At 47.9% G+C, this 15175-nt stretch overlaps 2 protein-coding genes across 4 annotated transcripts in view; both read left to right on the forward strand.

Annotated features, from left to right (window-relative positions):
• Nucleotides 1-15175, forward strand: part of LOC123629050 (F-box-like/WD repeat-containing protein TBL1X) — a 1209717-nt gene that overhangs the window by 942017 nt on the left and 252525 nt on the right. The window lies entirely within an intron of this gene.
• On the forward strand, nucleotides 13077-15055 carry LOC123629058 (testis-specific Y-encoded protein 1-like). Of its 2 annotated transcripts, none has more exons than XM_045538998.1 (5): nucleotides 13077-13439; nucleotides 13598-13709; nucleotides 13821-13966; nucleotides 14071-14156; nucleotides 14960-15055. In XM_045538998.1, exons 1-4 carry the CDS (start codon nucleotides 13290-13292, stop codon nucleotides 14134-14136), a joined length of 474 nt encoding a protein of 157 aa, XP_045394954.1. In that variant the 5' UTR covers nucleotides 13077-13289; the 3' UTR covers nucleotides 14137-14156; nucleotides 14960-15055. The 2 variants fall into 2 exon arrangements, with proteins under 2 accessions (XP_045394954.1, XP_045394955.1); XM_045538999.1 differs by having other exon boundaries at nucleotides 13821-13906.

The following is a 15175-nucleotide window of genomic DNA, read 5'->3' on the forward strand; positions in this document are numbered from 1 at the left end:
AGGTTAGAAGGCAATTGAAGAGGTCACAGTAGGGGAAGAGAGCACCTTGGTCAGGGAATTGAGAAATTAGAAGAACTTTTGGTATTTTTCAGAGGAAATGCATTTTTATGTGTGTTTTAGGACACTTTACAGTTTGGAGTTGAATATGGTGGAGCCAGAAATTTGCCTAAACTATGAGAGCCCAACCCCCCAAAGCTACTCGAGCTGCAAGAGATGACTACTCCATATGATCAAAGTCAGAGAAAATAAAGGACAATCAGATCAGGTGGTGACAACTGCAGACAGCAAGACATCTGGATGAATTTGGAGTGTACTGAGGGAGAAAAAATAAACACTGTCTAGTGTGTGAATGTGTGTCTGAGTGTTTGCTAATGTACTGAATGGGGTGAGTTAAAAATATGTCTATGTCTATGTATCTGTATGCATCAAGCTCTCTCTGTATCTGTAATTACATATACGTATGTATCTATCTATGTATTCTGCGTTAGAGTTTACCCAAGAGGATCAAGGCCTATGATGTAAGAGGGGGGATGTGTCATTTTTGGGATTTCCATTTGAGGTCAGAATTTGTGCTACAGGGCAGGTATTGGGGAGGAAGAGAAGAGAAGCTAGCTAAGTTGGAGACTTACTTGTATTCAGAGAAAAGGAGGGTAGTTTGATGACAGTGGCTAGTGGTCAAGGACCCAAAATAATTCAGTGCTCAATTTGGTTTTATAAGGTACCTCCAGTGATCCTTACGCTTGCATATTACAAGACACAGGAGGACAAGACAAGATGATGGATATTTTAATGTTGGTTTCACAGTTGAATTAATTGTCCTCATTAGATGAATGCATGGCTCTTTGCTGGAACAATGAACCTCACAGGACCAGGTTTGCCAGCAATGTTGTAAGAAATGAGCATAGGGTGGGGTTCTGGGAAAGAACACAGAGGTACAGGGGAGGATAGGAAGCATACGACTTTCTCGTTCTGGCAGGGGTGCCTAAATAAAACAAAACAAAGGCTTGATCAACCACATTCCTCATACGCATGACCTCATGAGAAAGTCTTTGTTTCCAAGTGACTCAGTGTGGGTAAAAAATGCAAACAGGCAGAGCTGAGGGAAACAGATGGGTGGAGTCATTCTTACACAACGCCAGGTGATCCACATGCGTGCTGCCTTTCTGCAGATGCTACTGTCAGTGTTCCTATTCTGGGATGGATTAGTCTTTTCCATGAGACTCTATGTTAGGTGAAGACTCAACAACTTAACAAGTAACACCATCATGAGTACATTACTTTCTCATGTAAACTGCAACAAGGACATCTCTGTGAAACACGCTGCACACTGCTTCTATAACCTGAGGGGTCCACGTTTGTGGCCTTTTCCACAGGCCACGTGTGTGGTTAAGTAGTGAAAAGGGAAAGAACTGGGGTTGCCTGCAGAGCATGAGTTACAAGCCCCACCCAGAATGACAAAACTCAGGGTGCTCCTTCCCCAGTGGGTAGCTGCTTCCAGAAATAAGTGCGTCTCCGCACAGAACAAGGGATTGACTGCCAGAGATGAAGGGACATTTCAGGGTTTAACCCAGAAAATTTGTACTTATTCCCAGATAAATCATTTCCAACGTGGGCCCCATTGCCGGTAACACACTAATACTGTAGTTACACATTCTTGGCCAACATGAACTAACTCCCTGGCCCATAGCTTTTGTGAGAAGACCTATGGTCTTTCAGGGATGAGTGTTTGGCAGAGTTCACGTGTATATTTTCTACCTGCAATCTGCATGGAAAACCTTCTCATAGATATCAGCTTTTAGATATTAAAATCTAACTCGCCTTGCTGCTGCTTGGGTTTGGTCACCTGAGGCTCTCAAGAGGGAGCCTTGGCCATGCTCTGGCTACTGTCTCCATGACGCACAGATGCTGAGCAATGAGTTCTTCAAAACTTGACCCCAACCTGCGGGGACCTTTACAGCTCCCACATAGTGAAACCTCTTATACTATTGCACTGGTTAAAGGAGACTGACTGCTCTAATCACCCTAGATGGAAATGGGAAGGCAAGTTGTGTGGTCCTCCAGGAACTGTAAACCAGGAAATTTCGGAGGACTTACCTATATAAAACCCTATATTAGGTAAAGACACAATAAGGAACACCATTATGAGTACATTCCCTTCTCTTGTAAACTGCAATGCGGACATCTGAGTTGGAGCTTAGCAGATTGGCATGGTGATAAATAGATTTTGCTAAGAAGATTAAATGGCAGGGCTCTTTACCAGTCTGCCCAGTCGTGGAATGAAGTGGGGACAAACCTGTCATGCAGAAGGTAGCAAAATCATTAGGTGTCTCCTCTTGACTTGAATGCCGGTATCTGGTGGGTTGGCCTCCTTGTCCACACTAGTGATTGCAGCTTACTGAGTTTCTTCCTCAAGGTTTAGGTGTACCTCCGCCCTATTAGTACAGTCACATGAGCACTGATGTGGGGCTCTTATTATAGAAAGTTACACAAGTTTCCTAACTTTTTCTTTCACTGATTATCAGTGCCTAGGGGCCACAAAGTACAGTGTCACCTGACGAATCTGTGAGCATTCTGCCTGAATATCACGGAATCATACTTGTTGTTTCTCATTGTCAGAGTCTTGGAGGTGTGCTCTGTTTCAAATGAAAATCATGTTTGTTATGTGCCCATAATTCTTTCTCTGTGTGTGTGAGTTTGTCTCCGTCCCTGTCTGTCCCTGTGCCCTTGTCCTTCTGATACTTTTGCCCTGCCTGTGTCAATTTGCAGACCCATATCTCTGTACCATGCCAGTCTTTGACACACCGTGTTTTTCTATAGAATTGAGTCTGTTGTCATCTATCTGACTAAATTTAGCTTGCTTCTCTGAGCAGTTATGTACCTGAATTTGTCCATTTTACCCAATCCTGGATCAAAATGTTGTAACTCCTTTGAGATTATTTGGGAAATGACTTTTGGTAAGGCATAAAAAAATCCTTTATTGTAAGTCATATCTAATACTGATATAATTGTAAAAAAAGAATAACTGTACTGTTACTGCAAATCGCTAACCCAATCAATATATAAAAATATAGGCTTACTTTTACTTAGTAATAACTGTGGTTCCCACAGGACAATGAGAACTTTTGAAGGAAGGTACCATGGAACTTCCTACGAGGGAGCAAAGGTTGATTGATTTCTGTTTTCTAAAGCAATGATGAAAGGAATTGAGTATAATTTCTCCCTAGTATGTTCTCTGATTATTCATTTAACAATCATTGTGTATTCACAATTTCTTCATAATATTTTACTAAAAAAACACAAACAACTTAGATTTGTGTTCATCATCGTGTGATAAGATGGAAAAAAATCCGTGTCCTCAGTTATCAAGTATAGAGAAGAGAGGGGTAAAATAAACAAACAATGTATGGAAATAGGACAAATAATGGTGTTACGGCCTCACCTGCGGGATAGGAGAATTGAATGGATGTCAGATATTCAGAGAAAAGAACTGTTGTTAAAGAATTTTCTTCTTTTGCTTTTATATTTAAAAAAGAATTACATTCCACAGGGTGAGAATGGGACATTGTCTTCCAGTGCTCCCGCCCTTTCTTTATAATGGCTATGTGTATTCCACTTTGTACATGTACCACAATTTCTTTATGCATTCCGAAACGGAATGGTTCAATATGGAAGTAAGCTAGCATACGCCGATATGTCGGCAATAGTAAAATGTGAATAGCACAGGTACAAACACGGGAGGACAGGTATTTCTTTGACAAACTGATGTCATTTACCGTCGATACACTCACCCTTAATATGATTGATGGATCTTGCAGGGTATTTTTCCTCCTATTTTTAGGGTTTTTGGGGACTTCCATACTGTTTTTCATAATGGCAGATCTAATCTACGTTTCCCCCAACATTAGGCAAGTGTTACATGCATTTCTCTACTTCCTCACCACCCCTTATCTTTCGTTTTTCTGTTGATAGACAGTCTTACAAGAGTGAGGTCAAAACCTCATTGCGGTTTGGATTTGTTTTTCCGTAATAGTTAGTGGCATTGAACATTTTAAATATATCTATTGGCCATATGTGTGTGTCAGTTCGAGCAATGCTTATTTAGGCCTTTTGCCCATTTTTTAATGAGGCTCTTTTCTTGCTATTCAGATTAATTCCTTACTTACGGTAAAGCATTAAGCCCTTTTACATCTATATGGAATGAAAAGAATTTCTGCCGTTCTCCGAAACGTCTCTTTTCTCAGTTTTTGTTTCCTGTGCTGTACAGAAGTCATTTGGTTTGATATAAACCCATTGTGTTTCTTTACTTTTGTTTACCGTTGTTTTGAGATCATATGAAGACAGTAATTGTCATGAGCTACATCATGGAAATTGTCCCTTATGATTCCTTTCAGTATTTTTACAGTCTGAGGCCTTATATTTAAATCTTTAATCTGTTTTGAACTGATTTTTTATATGGCAAGAAAATCTACCTTTATTTTTCTGCATGTACACTCCAACGTTTCCCCAATATCATTTTTTGAAATGACTGTATTTTATTCCTTGCCTATTCTTGGCTTCTTTCTCAAAAGTTATTTGACTGTACATGCATACATTTATATCGTGGCTCTCTCTTCTTTTTCTTTACCCATGTATTTTGTTTTATTCAAGTATTGTGCTGTTTATCAGCATAACTTCGTGGTATAATTTGCAGTCAGGTAGAATGATGTCTCCAGGTTTGTTCACTTGGCTCAAAATTACTTTAGGTATTCTGGGCATTTTTTGTTTTACCAAGCAATTTTAGGGTTTTAATATATCTATTTATTGATTTGGTATTTCTGTCTTGAATGTCATCGGTATTTTGATAAAGATTGCATTGACTCTTTGGATCACTTTGTGTACTGCTGAGATTTTAACACTGTCAAGGAACATGAAATATTCTTACACTGATTGGTGACAGTTTTCCATTTCTTTCCTCAAAGATTTATCAATTTCTTGTTGTCTTTCATCAAGTCGACACTTTTTCACTTCCGTGGTTAGAGTTATCCCTAAGTATGGATTTCTGAAATTATTTTGCTGCCTTATTTTTCGGACCGATTACCATTAGTGTCTACAAACTCTACTGCTTTTACAGGCTTATTTTGAATTGTAAAACTTCAATGAGTTTCTTCATTTTTACTGGTTTTAGATTTTTCTATATATAAATAGCACACCGTAGGGAAACAAGGAATATTTAACTTATTCCTTTTGATTATGTTTTCTTCCATTTTGTTTTCTTTGTTTTGGTTTGATTTGGTTTTCCTCCTGTTTAATACCTTTGGCTAGAACTTCCAGGGTTTTGTTGAACAGAAGTAGGGACGTGTGTCCATTCTTGTCTTTTCCCAGATATTACACAAAATGTTCCAACTTTTCCCCATTCACACTGAGGTTTCCCTAGAGTTGTCACGAGTGGTTTTTATGGTTTTCAGGTACGTTATTCTGTACATAGTTTGTTGACAGATTTTACCTTGAAGAGATGTTGAATTTCGATAAATGGTCTTTCTTCATCTGTTGAAATGACCATAGAGTTTTTGCCCCTATTCTGCTACAGATATGCATCATATTCTTTGGTTTCTCTGTGTGGAACCATTCTTCTACTTCTGGGAGAAATGCTACTTGACCATGGTGAATGATGTTTTTAATGTGCTGAAATTCAATGAAACTCAATTTGCATGCATCTGTGAAATGTCAGAGGTGCCTCACACTGATGTTGCTTTCTACTTTTAGACCATTGTGTTGAGAAAACTTACTTGGTATAAGGTCTACAAAGGGGATAATTTCTGTATTTCCAAAAATATTCTGAGACTCGCTTTCTGGACTTGCATGTGGTCTCCCCTGGAAAATATACTCTGTGCAGGTGAGAAAGTCCTTGGGTGATAGGTTGTTTGAGGAAATGTTATGTATACGCCCACCAGGTTGATTGGAAACTTCCCGGCTGTGAGAAACATGTCTTACATGTGCATAGGCTCTGACTACAGGCAGTATGCTCTTCTGTCGACATAACCGTGAACTTCCTTATGTGTGCAGAGTCTGCCCTCCTCTTAACTTGAATGTGGTTGTAAGATCCTGGCTCGTAAACCTATGTCCTACTCACCAGAGTAGCACTGAGCTTTTCCCCTTCCAAAAGTTTTGAAATTTTGATTGCTTTAGGGGATTTGCTTTCTCAGTTTTCTTCTTTGCAGGTAGATGTTTCAGAATCCTGGTACCCTTCATCCTCATTGAAGAATCTGGGTTTCTTTCTTATACGAGCCCTACTCTGATAACATTATCCTTATTTGTTTTGGGAAAACTTGGTGGGTATAAGGCACAGATTCTTTTTTCCTTGGATATCAGTGTTTATTTACCTCTCATAGACCCTAACCCCTTCACATATAGTATGTAAAGGATGTGAATGTATCATCCTTTACATAGACACATAGATAGACAGATACATAGATTTTTCTAATGAAGAATGGCAAGTCTCATGAATTTGGAAAGGAGAGCTGTATTTCTCAAAAGGGGTTACAGCCTGCAGGTGACCATCGTACAGGCTGGGAAGCCCAGGCATAGGCAGAAGGCCAGAGGAAGCACTAGCAGGCAACAGTAAAGGGAATAGGAATTTCATGTGAATAAGATGTCAGCACATAGATATTTAAAAACGTGTAGGAAGACTCATTGATAGTTATGTAAGGAGAAACCAGTGTACGCATAATTGAACATCATGATCCCTCCTGTTCATGGGACCCAATACCAAAATGGGTGGTAGTAACATGATGCAACAAGGGCGGAGCTTTTGGCCTTGTGATATGAAAAGCTGAAGTGGGCCAGGCTCATTGGCTAACGGCTGTAATCCTACCATTCTGGATGCCGAGGTAGGAGGATTCCTTTCCTCATGGGTTAGAGAGCAGATGGAGCAACACCGAGAGCCTGTCTCTCTAAAACTAAATATATATAAGTTAGTAAAACTAAATATATATAAGAGGGTGTAGGGGTGGGCCGCGACTGTCCCAGCTATCCATGAAGCTGAGGCAGCAGGATTGCTTCAGGCCAGGAGGTGGAGGTTCCCGTGAGCAAGAATGATGGTCCTACTCTCTATCCAGGCTGTTCCTTCCTGCTGGTGTCTAGATGGTTCCTTTTGGGCAAAGGGAAATCTGTTCTGAGGAGTGTGCAGTGGATGGGACTGGGATTTGTCTTTGGATCCAGAGCAATGGAGACTGGCCCATCCCTCCTGCTGTGGTTTCCTTCTGCTCCTCTCAGGGCTCTGCAGAAAGATTCAGCCAGGTGCCACAGAGCACAGGAAAGTTTGTGTAGGGGCCTTCAGCTGCCCACTGTAAGCCAGTGTGGGCCCACCACAACCAGAATAAGAAACAACCTACCAGACAATAGGATGGTAAAGGGAGGCCAGGCCTCAGACAGCAAAGCTGAAACTGCCCCCTGAGGGTGCCAGTCCCACTGCTTGGCCTTGTGAGTCACCCTGGGGAAAGGGGACCAAAGATGATCTTGCAAGTACACAGGCTGTGAGTGATGAGGGAACCTATCTCCTCAGCTATTCTAAGGCGTCTCAAAGTTTCAGTGTCAGTGGAAGTAGTTGCCCAACATTTCCCCTGTCCTAACCCCATGGCAGTGTCTCTGTGTCCTCACTTTTTATCAATATGGTCCATGAGATATCATGATAGTCCATGCTAAGTCTCCTGCAATGGAAGTAATTTTAGGGTGCGGATCAGTCAGGGCTCCAGTGTGACTCTCCTTACGAATGCAGACTCTACATGTGTATTGGCCTGTCTCTTTGTCTCTGTCCGTCTTTGTCTCTCTCTGTCTCTCTCTCTGTGTCTCTCTCTCACACACAATTGAACTGTCGCTCTGTCTCTCCCTCTCTCTGCCTTCCTCCTTTCTCTCAGCCTCCACACTCACATGCCTCTCAACTGAACTCTGTGTCTCTTTCTCTCACCAACTCTGCAAGCCCGTCTGTCTGAAGCCTTCCGTGCCCTGCTTGTCTAACATTTCTGCTCCTTAGGTCCATCTGCCAGTCAGTGGCCTTATCCTCCCAGGCTTGCTATCACTTTGTCACTTCCACTGTTCATCCCACCTTGTGTCTGTCATCTCACTAATGCCACAGAGCGGAATCATTTCGTGTCTACTAAGCCATCTGTTTGCTGGAGTTTGGCGGTTCTGCATGGGTAAGCAGTAGGGATAGTTTACTTTGGGGCATGGGCCACCAAGACACCCCTCAGTGACCGAAAGGTAGCACGTCTCTGGTTAGTATCCTGGGCGAAGCAGTCATTCAGCCATCCACTCTGCAAGGAAAGGCCTGATTGTTCTGCAAGCCATATTAGAATTCTGTGCTTCCGGGAGCAGTGAGGAGGGAAATTCAATAGAAAGGCCAATTTCATGTTGTCTCCTGGAATCCTCTTTGAATTGTAACTACCTAGGGAAATCCATCTGAAATGTCCCTGAATCTTAAAAATCCTCTCTTTAACACACCCCTGAGTGTCACCATTCCATCAAGATCCCTCAAGGATATTAACCCAGAAAACCTATTCTTGTGTTTTGAGGATCAAGGGGTGCACTACGCAGAGAGAGCCGGTTTCCTGTGGCGGACTCCACCTCGCAAGGTAGGAAAAGTCCTATGTATGGGACAAGGTCTACACTCTCCCAGTGGGAGAACAGCACCTCTCCAGGGCATGGTCTGGTGGGGATGAACGCCTGTCAAGGGCTTCACAGAGACAGAGCAGGATTCCAGGCTCACAGCCCAGAAAAGAGTGGTGATCCCAGGGTGATATCCTTGGAGCAGAAGGATCTGCAAGGAAAAACTGGTGTGACAATTGTCTACTTTGCAGTCGTAACCTGTCCCCGGCAACAGGTGCCAAGCTGTAGGGTGGGGATGTTACACAAGCTGGGGCATAGAGCTTTCCTTTGAGCATCCACCCTTTTTGGCAGGGTCCCTTTCATGTCGTCAGCCTGATATGTTGGAGATTATGTTTCCTACTTGGTCCAGGGACTGCAGCCAAACATTCTCCACAATGAGCTTGGCCCGGGGAGGAAACCACCTGACACAGGGGTTGAAATATGCTAAACCATCAGGTCGGCAGATGCCAAGCCAGAACCTCAGTCACCAAACATCTCATGAGTACAACATGCTCAATAGCCTCTTTCCATTTTGGAGGCAACAGGCCACTATACATGGGTATGGAGGACGAGGAGACGTGCAGTACAGGCTTCCTGCATGGACCCGCTAAACAAACGAGGACACAAGAGTAACATCTTGCACAGAAATGTCCTCCCAATCAGGTACACGTGGCAGCACCTTCCCCATGGGAAATGGGACCATCGCTGGAAGAGCAGAGAGAGGAGAAGTTTTATTAAAGTTCTGTTATGGTGACTGCATTATCATATCCAACACACTTACCTCTTAAACACACCATATGGTTTTCCTTGCCTTGAACTTCATCTTAAAATGTTGCGGGTCAGGGTGATTCCGGACATGGCTGGACAGGACCCTCTGCTGAAGTCCTGACAGGTTGGCGGCAGAGCGGGACACAGGTCTCTGCAGGAAGGAATGTGGAAAGACCCAGTTAAATTACCTGTGATATTCTGGGCATAAAGAAGTCATTTCAGCTGTGCTGCGTTGGGTGGGCAGCTGGGAGAACTGCATTGTGGACACCACCCCTCCTCCTTGCATTCCTGTGGTTGTTTTGAAAGGAAGCTTCAGGAAGGGTCTGATCCAGCCGCTCACTGAGCCAGTGCCACTGTCTCATTCTGTGTCCTTTCCATCTGTGTCCACTCTTTCCCTCAGTCTCCTCGCTCTCCCTTCTCATTCTGTCCTTCTGTTCAAGACCTGGCCGTTCCTCTGCCTCTGACCCTGGCCCTGAACTCATTCACTAGCCCAACTGCCACTCTGGTCTGTGGTGGCAGCGATTCCCACCCAGCTGCATCTGGGACCTGACTGGAAGTTGCAGCCTGAGATCCCCTCTGTCATAGGCACTGGTACCTGGACTGCCAGGACACCATGGGATCTACTGGGTCTGCACCCAGGGAAACATCTGCCTCCCTTCCGACCTTGCCAATTGTCTAGAAATGTAGACACAGGCCCGAGGATATTTGCCACAGGAAAGCCCAGCAGCAGCTGTAGCACGTCTCTCTTGTTCTCATCAAGACTGGGCATGTGGAAGCCAGTCCATGTGGGGAGTGACACCACATCCCAGTATCCAGATTCCCACATAGCTGAGATATATGTACTTGGCCTCTGTCACGCTGGTATTTGCATGGACCGAGCTGCATAAAAGTCTGCACCCCAGAAATCGGGGATACCGCTGGGTCACCTCTGGTCAGCCACCGTCACAGGCAGAGGGGTCATTGTGTTGCCCTGGGAAGCAAGCTGGTGTCATGTGGCAGGATTGTGGATACATCATTTGTGCTTCATGTTTTGGGACCTCGTCCAGTCCTGAGACGGTGCTGGCCTCTGGAGCCAAGCTATCCCACGCTCGCCAGGCACCAGGAGGCTCTCCCCTGTAAGCCCCACAGCAGAGAAGGCCTCCTCTCTGTTCTCCTGCTGTGGGCTCCCCAGTGCCATGTGGTGTGCATGCTTCCTTCCAATAAATGCTCGCCGGCTTCCCTCGAGGCCAATGTCACATCCTACGTGTAACCGGTTTGATAAACCTGAAAAGCTTTGCTCAAAAATTCTTTTAGTTCACTGAAATGTCTGGCCCCTCTAAATGGCCGTGCCAGCAAGACCTATCTCAGCCAGGGTGATTTAGCAGCTACACTCTACATGAGGCTGAAAATAGACAATTGTATGGCCAAACTGAAATACCAGAACTTTACAACTTTGCGGTGTACTAATGCATTGTCTTTTGCGTTTCTTTGGCAGGAAAGTGTGCACCTTCTCCCACCACATGCTTGGTGGGAACTGTCAGTGTAAGCGATATTCCACCCAATAGCTGTACCTAAAAACGCACTGAGCATGTGCACGAGGCTGAAACAACAGCGAATATTCCCCGCAGTTCACTTAAAGCGTCTGCCTAGGAGGGCCTTCGCCATCCTGTTTTCACCATGGGACATATGTACGAGCATAATTTCTCAGTGCACTTGCCTGCCCGGCGCTACACCTGTACCACGCAACGGTGCTCACACCCCTAACGCATTCTTGAGTTCGCTCCCTGTTGGGCAGGGAGGCGCATTTGGGACAGTCCCTACCTCCCCTCTGCATTAACGCACCCACGGAAATAAATGTAATCCTCCTTAAGATTCCTCAGTGTCTCAGTGATTGACTTTCTGTGCGGAGGGCAGCTCCCAACCCCCCCAGTGAGTTGCTTAGCATTCCCAGGGATGCGACCAGGTGGAAAGGGAGCAGACGTGCACTTTCCACTCTCCCGAAAAGCAGACAGCAGAGGCCTGCACTGCAGCTGACAACGCCCCATGCCGGCCGCAAGGTGCTCGGGTATGTTGGGACTCAGAGGCCCAGGGCGCATGCTGAGTCGGCAGCCCCAAGGCCACAGCTTCGGCCCCAAAGCGAGGCGTGCCCTGCGGGATGGCTCACAGGCGGGTGGAGGGGCGGGACCAGCCAGCTTGAAGGCCTCCATCCTCCCACCGATTGGCGGCAGTGAGAGACAGGCAAGCCGCGGGTGGATCCGGGAGCTTCCGACCAATCCGGCAGCCTGACGGCACCAAGGCCGGCGTGCGCGTGCGTGCTGACTATAGGCCCGCGAGGGGGCTCCAGCCAGGGCCGGGCCGTGTGCGCTCCAGGCGTCTCTCAGGCCTAGCGTGGGCCTGCAGCCGCTGGGTTCTGCCAGTCCGCTCTGGGACCTGCCTGCCTGCCCTTCCGTCGCAGCTGACGCTAATCAGCACCAGGGCCACATGGCGGGTGAGACGGGGCCCGGGGCCAGCGAGCCTCCCCGGGAAGCCTGGCACGGCCCAGGTCTGGGCAGGGCCCTTCAGGAGGCTGAGGCCCAGGGCCCTCCCGGGGAGCCGGCCCCGGGGGCCTGTGGGGCCCGTGCGGTGGGCTGGGCGGTGCAGCTGTCGGTCTGTGGGACGACCGAGGGGGGCGTTGTGCTCAGCGTGGGGGGTCTGCCGGAATGTGTGACCCTGGCGGAGCCCACAGGGGAGGAGGAGGTTCTGGTGGTGGAGGACATATTGGAGGCCGTGGAGGTGGTGGCAGAAGAGGAAGAAGACGACAATGACGATGACAAGGAGGATAATGAAGATGAGGACAGTAGTCAGGCGCAGGCCGGGCGCTGCGTCTCGGCTTCAAGTTCCCCGCTGGAGGCGCTGGAGTTGCTGGAGTTGGAGCTGAGCACCGCGAATGCTGCAGACAGCAGGGTCTTCGCTCGGCTGAAGCTCAAGCTCCGTCAGCGGCAGAAGGCTTACCTTGAGCGCAGGAGGGCCATCATCCAGGCCATCCCTGGCTTCTGGGCCAGAGCTGTATCCTTACCGCTTCGGAATCAGCAGGTGGCCACCTAGGGGGATGGGTAAAGAGCATGCAGGGAGCCACGCAGGAGGGGAAGGGGTCTGCAAAAGGCAGAAGAGGGAGAGCGGCAGTGGGGCCGGACCCCCAGGCCTCCCTCATGCCAATGTCAGCACCCGCTGTGGGGGGATCCTGTGAGCCTGTAGAAAGTGTGGGAACACATGGTCGGGACGAGCAGCAAAACAGGATTCCCCAAAATGGGGGGAAATGTCAAAAGAAGCCTTTGCCACAGAGCAGAACTTTGAAGGACAGGTAACTGAGGAACACCCCAGAGAGCTGGGAGTCCACATAGCTTTTGCAGCCATGGAGATCCACTGTGACTCACTGCAGCTAGCAATCAGCCTCCACAGGATGTGGTGAAAATCTGGGGCTCACCTTAAGAAACCTACTGTACTCTGTAAAGCACCAGACGCAAAGATTGCTTTCCATTTGTCTTGTGCATTTCTCCCTGGCATATGTCTGGGGCACAGGGCACACGTGCCCTCCTGGGCACGGACACAGGCAGCTTCCCCTCACGCTCACAGTGGTACCTTCAAGGCACACGCCCACACGTAGGGAGGAGCCCAAGTTGACAGAGGGCGTGAGGAGAGGACAGAGCCCATGCAGACGTCAGCAGTGTGTGTCCTGCGGCCAGCACACGAGGGCCACCTAGGGCTCAGAGGGCCTCAGGAAACAGCCCTCCCTGACTCTGTGCAGGATTCTCAGACTTACCCACGCCCAGGAAAACCCTAGTCCTGAGCATGTCTGGGGCCAGGCAGGGGCTGAGGAAGGCCATGGGAGGGCTGTAAGTGTGGGGCTCTGGGGGCTTCTGTGCCCCCACCCTCCCTCGTTCTCCATGCTCTCCAGACATGCTGCATGGCTCCTGGCCTCTTTCCCTAGTGTGGAAAGGCTCCTTGACCTCAGGCAGATTGTGTACCATCCCCAGCTGCCAGCTGTGATCACGGAGCAAGACAAAGACGTGCTGAGCTACATGATCAATCTGGAGGTCAGGCCTGGGGGACGGAGTCTGGCTGGGGAGGGTCAGTGGGACAGGATGGGGACAGCTTGAGTGGCAGAGCTGGCAATGGTAAAGGACTCATACAAACATCAAGGAGACCCCCTCAGCACAGACTCCTCCTCCTTCACCCTCTTTTTCCCTGGCAGGTGGAGGAAGTAAGCCTGGAGAATTACCGCTGTAGGATGAAGTTTTTCTTCCTTCCCAACCCCTACTTCCGGAATCAAGTGATCGTCAAGGAGTATCACCTTGATATCACTGGTGGGACATGCCCACCTGGGTGGTGGGGGAGGGGCATTGAGGGGGTGTAGGCCGCACGAGGACACTTCCCTAAGTTTTGGGTTTTTTTTGTTTCTTTCTTTGTTTCTTTAGGTTACCGGGCATCTCGTTCCTCTGCCATTGAGTGGTTCTGGGATTATGAGGGTGAAGCCCCATTCAGGGAGCAGGACTCCACCGATGTAAGCTTCTTCAGCTGGTTGTGCGAACACAACTGCCCGGGCTCTAACCGGATTGCTGAGGTGGGGCTCCTGTGCACGTCTTCTGAGGTCACCTCCGTGGGTTTCTCGGGTTCTGGTGATGTGGGTTTGATCCTTGGGTGGACCTGTCCCTGTTGCCCTGCCAGATCATCAGCGAGGACCTGTGGCTCACTCCCTTGCACTACTACCCCAGGGATGAAGACCTGGTGTGAAGAAACACAGAGGGCGCCAGGTGAGTAGAGCCAAGTATGGGCCAAACCCTTGCTTCTCGGTTACCTGGGAAGCTGTAGAAATGCTGAGAGTCAGAGTGAGAGCAGTGAGCAAACCCAAGTCACAGGGAGGTGGGAGAGAAGCTGGCAGTGGGGAACTGAGAAGACAACAGGTCAGGATTGGGGTACCTCAAGCTGCAAGACCCCCAGAGGAAGCCAGGAGTAACTGGAAACTGTGTTTCTCTGAACTGTCATGCCACCCCACTGGCATCCACCCCACCCTGAGGCCTGGTAGCAACCACACAGTGGGGCCTCCGTCCCTCTGAGCCAGCAGGCAGATGTCTACATGTTGCTGCCCATGGTGATGCCCCTCTGTCACTGTCTGAGTTGAAAATCCAAGCCTCCTCCGGAATTTCTCCTCGATGCCCACACCTGCACTGCAGCCCGTGCAGACGGCATGGGCCATTGTCTGGGAAACTGGGAAACACACTGGGGGCCCATGGGATGCAGACTTGAAGGGATCACAGAATGGCAAGGCATAGTGAGTCCTGGGGAACGAATATGGGAACCAACAGCTGTGGGCTCCCCTTGTCTTCACAGACACCTACTCTCCTTTGAACCTGTGCCAGTGTGTATGTGTATATTGTGTGTGTGTTCAAATATGTGAGAATGTGTTTACATGAATGGGTGTGCGTGCGTGTCTGTGTATTTGTTTGTGTCTGTGTGTGATCCCTGTGCTTTACACACAGCTTTTTAGATGTTAGCGTTGGAAACCTGGGGAGCTTCTGCTACTCAGAGACTTTAATAGTCTACTTGGTTGTCCCAGGAGGAAGACTCCACAGGAACGGACGGCTGCTGTAGGATACAGAGATGCCCTACATGTGCAGTGGCCCTTACATGGCAATAAACTCTTATCAATTTCCGTTGTGTCCCTGAGTGCTTCCCTGGGAAACTGGGAGGAGGCTGTGAGTAAATGGGACCTGGGAGGGGTGCCCTTGAATTCCATGTGAGTCCCTGTGTGTTTCAGTGGGCTGCCCCTGAA

This window comes from Lemur catta, chromosome Y, assembly GCF_020740605.2.
Source record: "Lemur catta isolate mLemCat1 chromosome Y, mLemCat1.pri, whole genome shotgun sequence".
In the NCBI taxonomy this organism is placed as follows: domain Eukaryota; kingdom Metazoa; phylum Chordata; class Mammalia; order Primates; family Lemuridae; genus Lemur; species Lemur catta.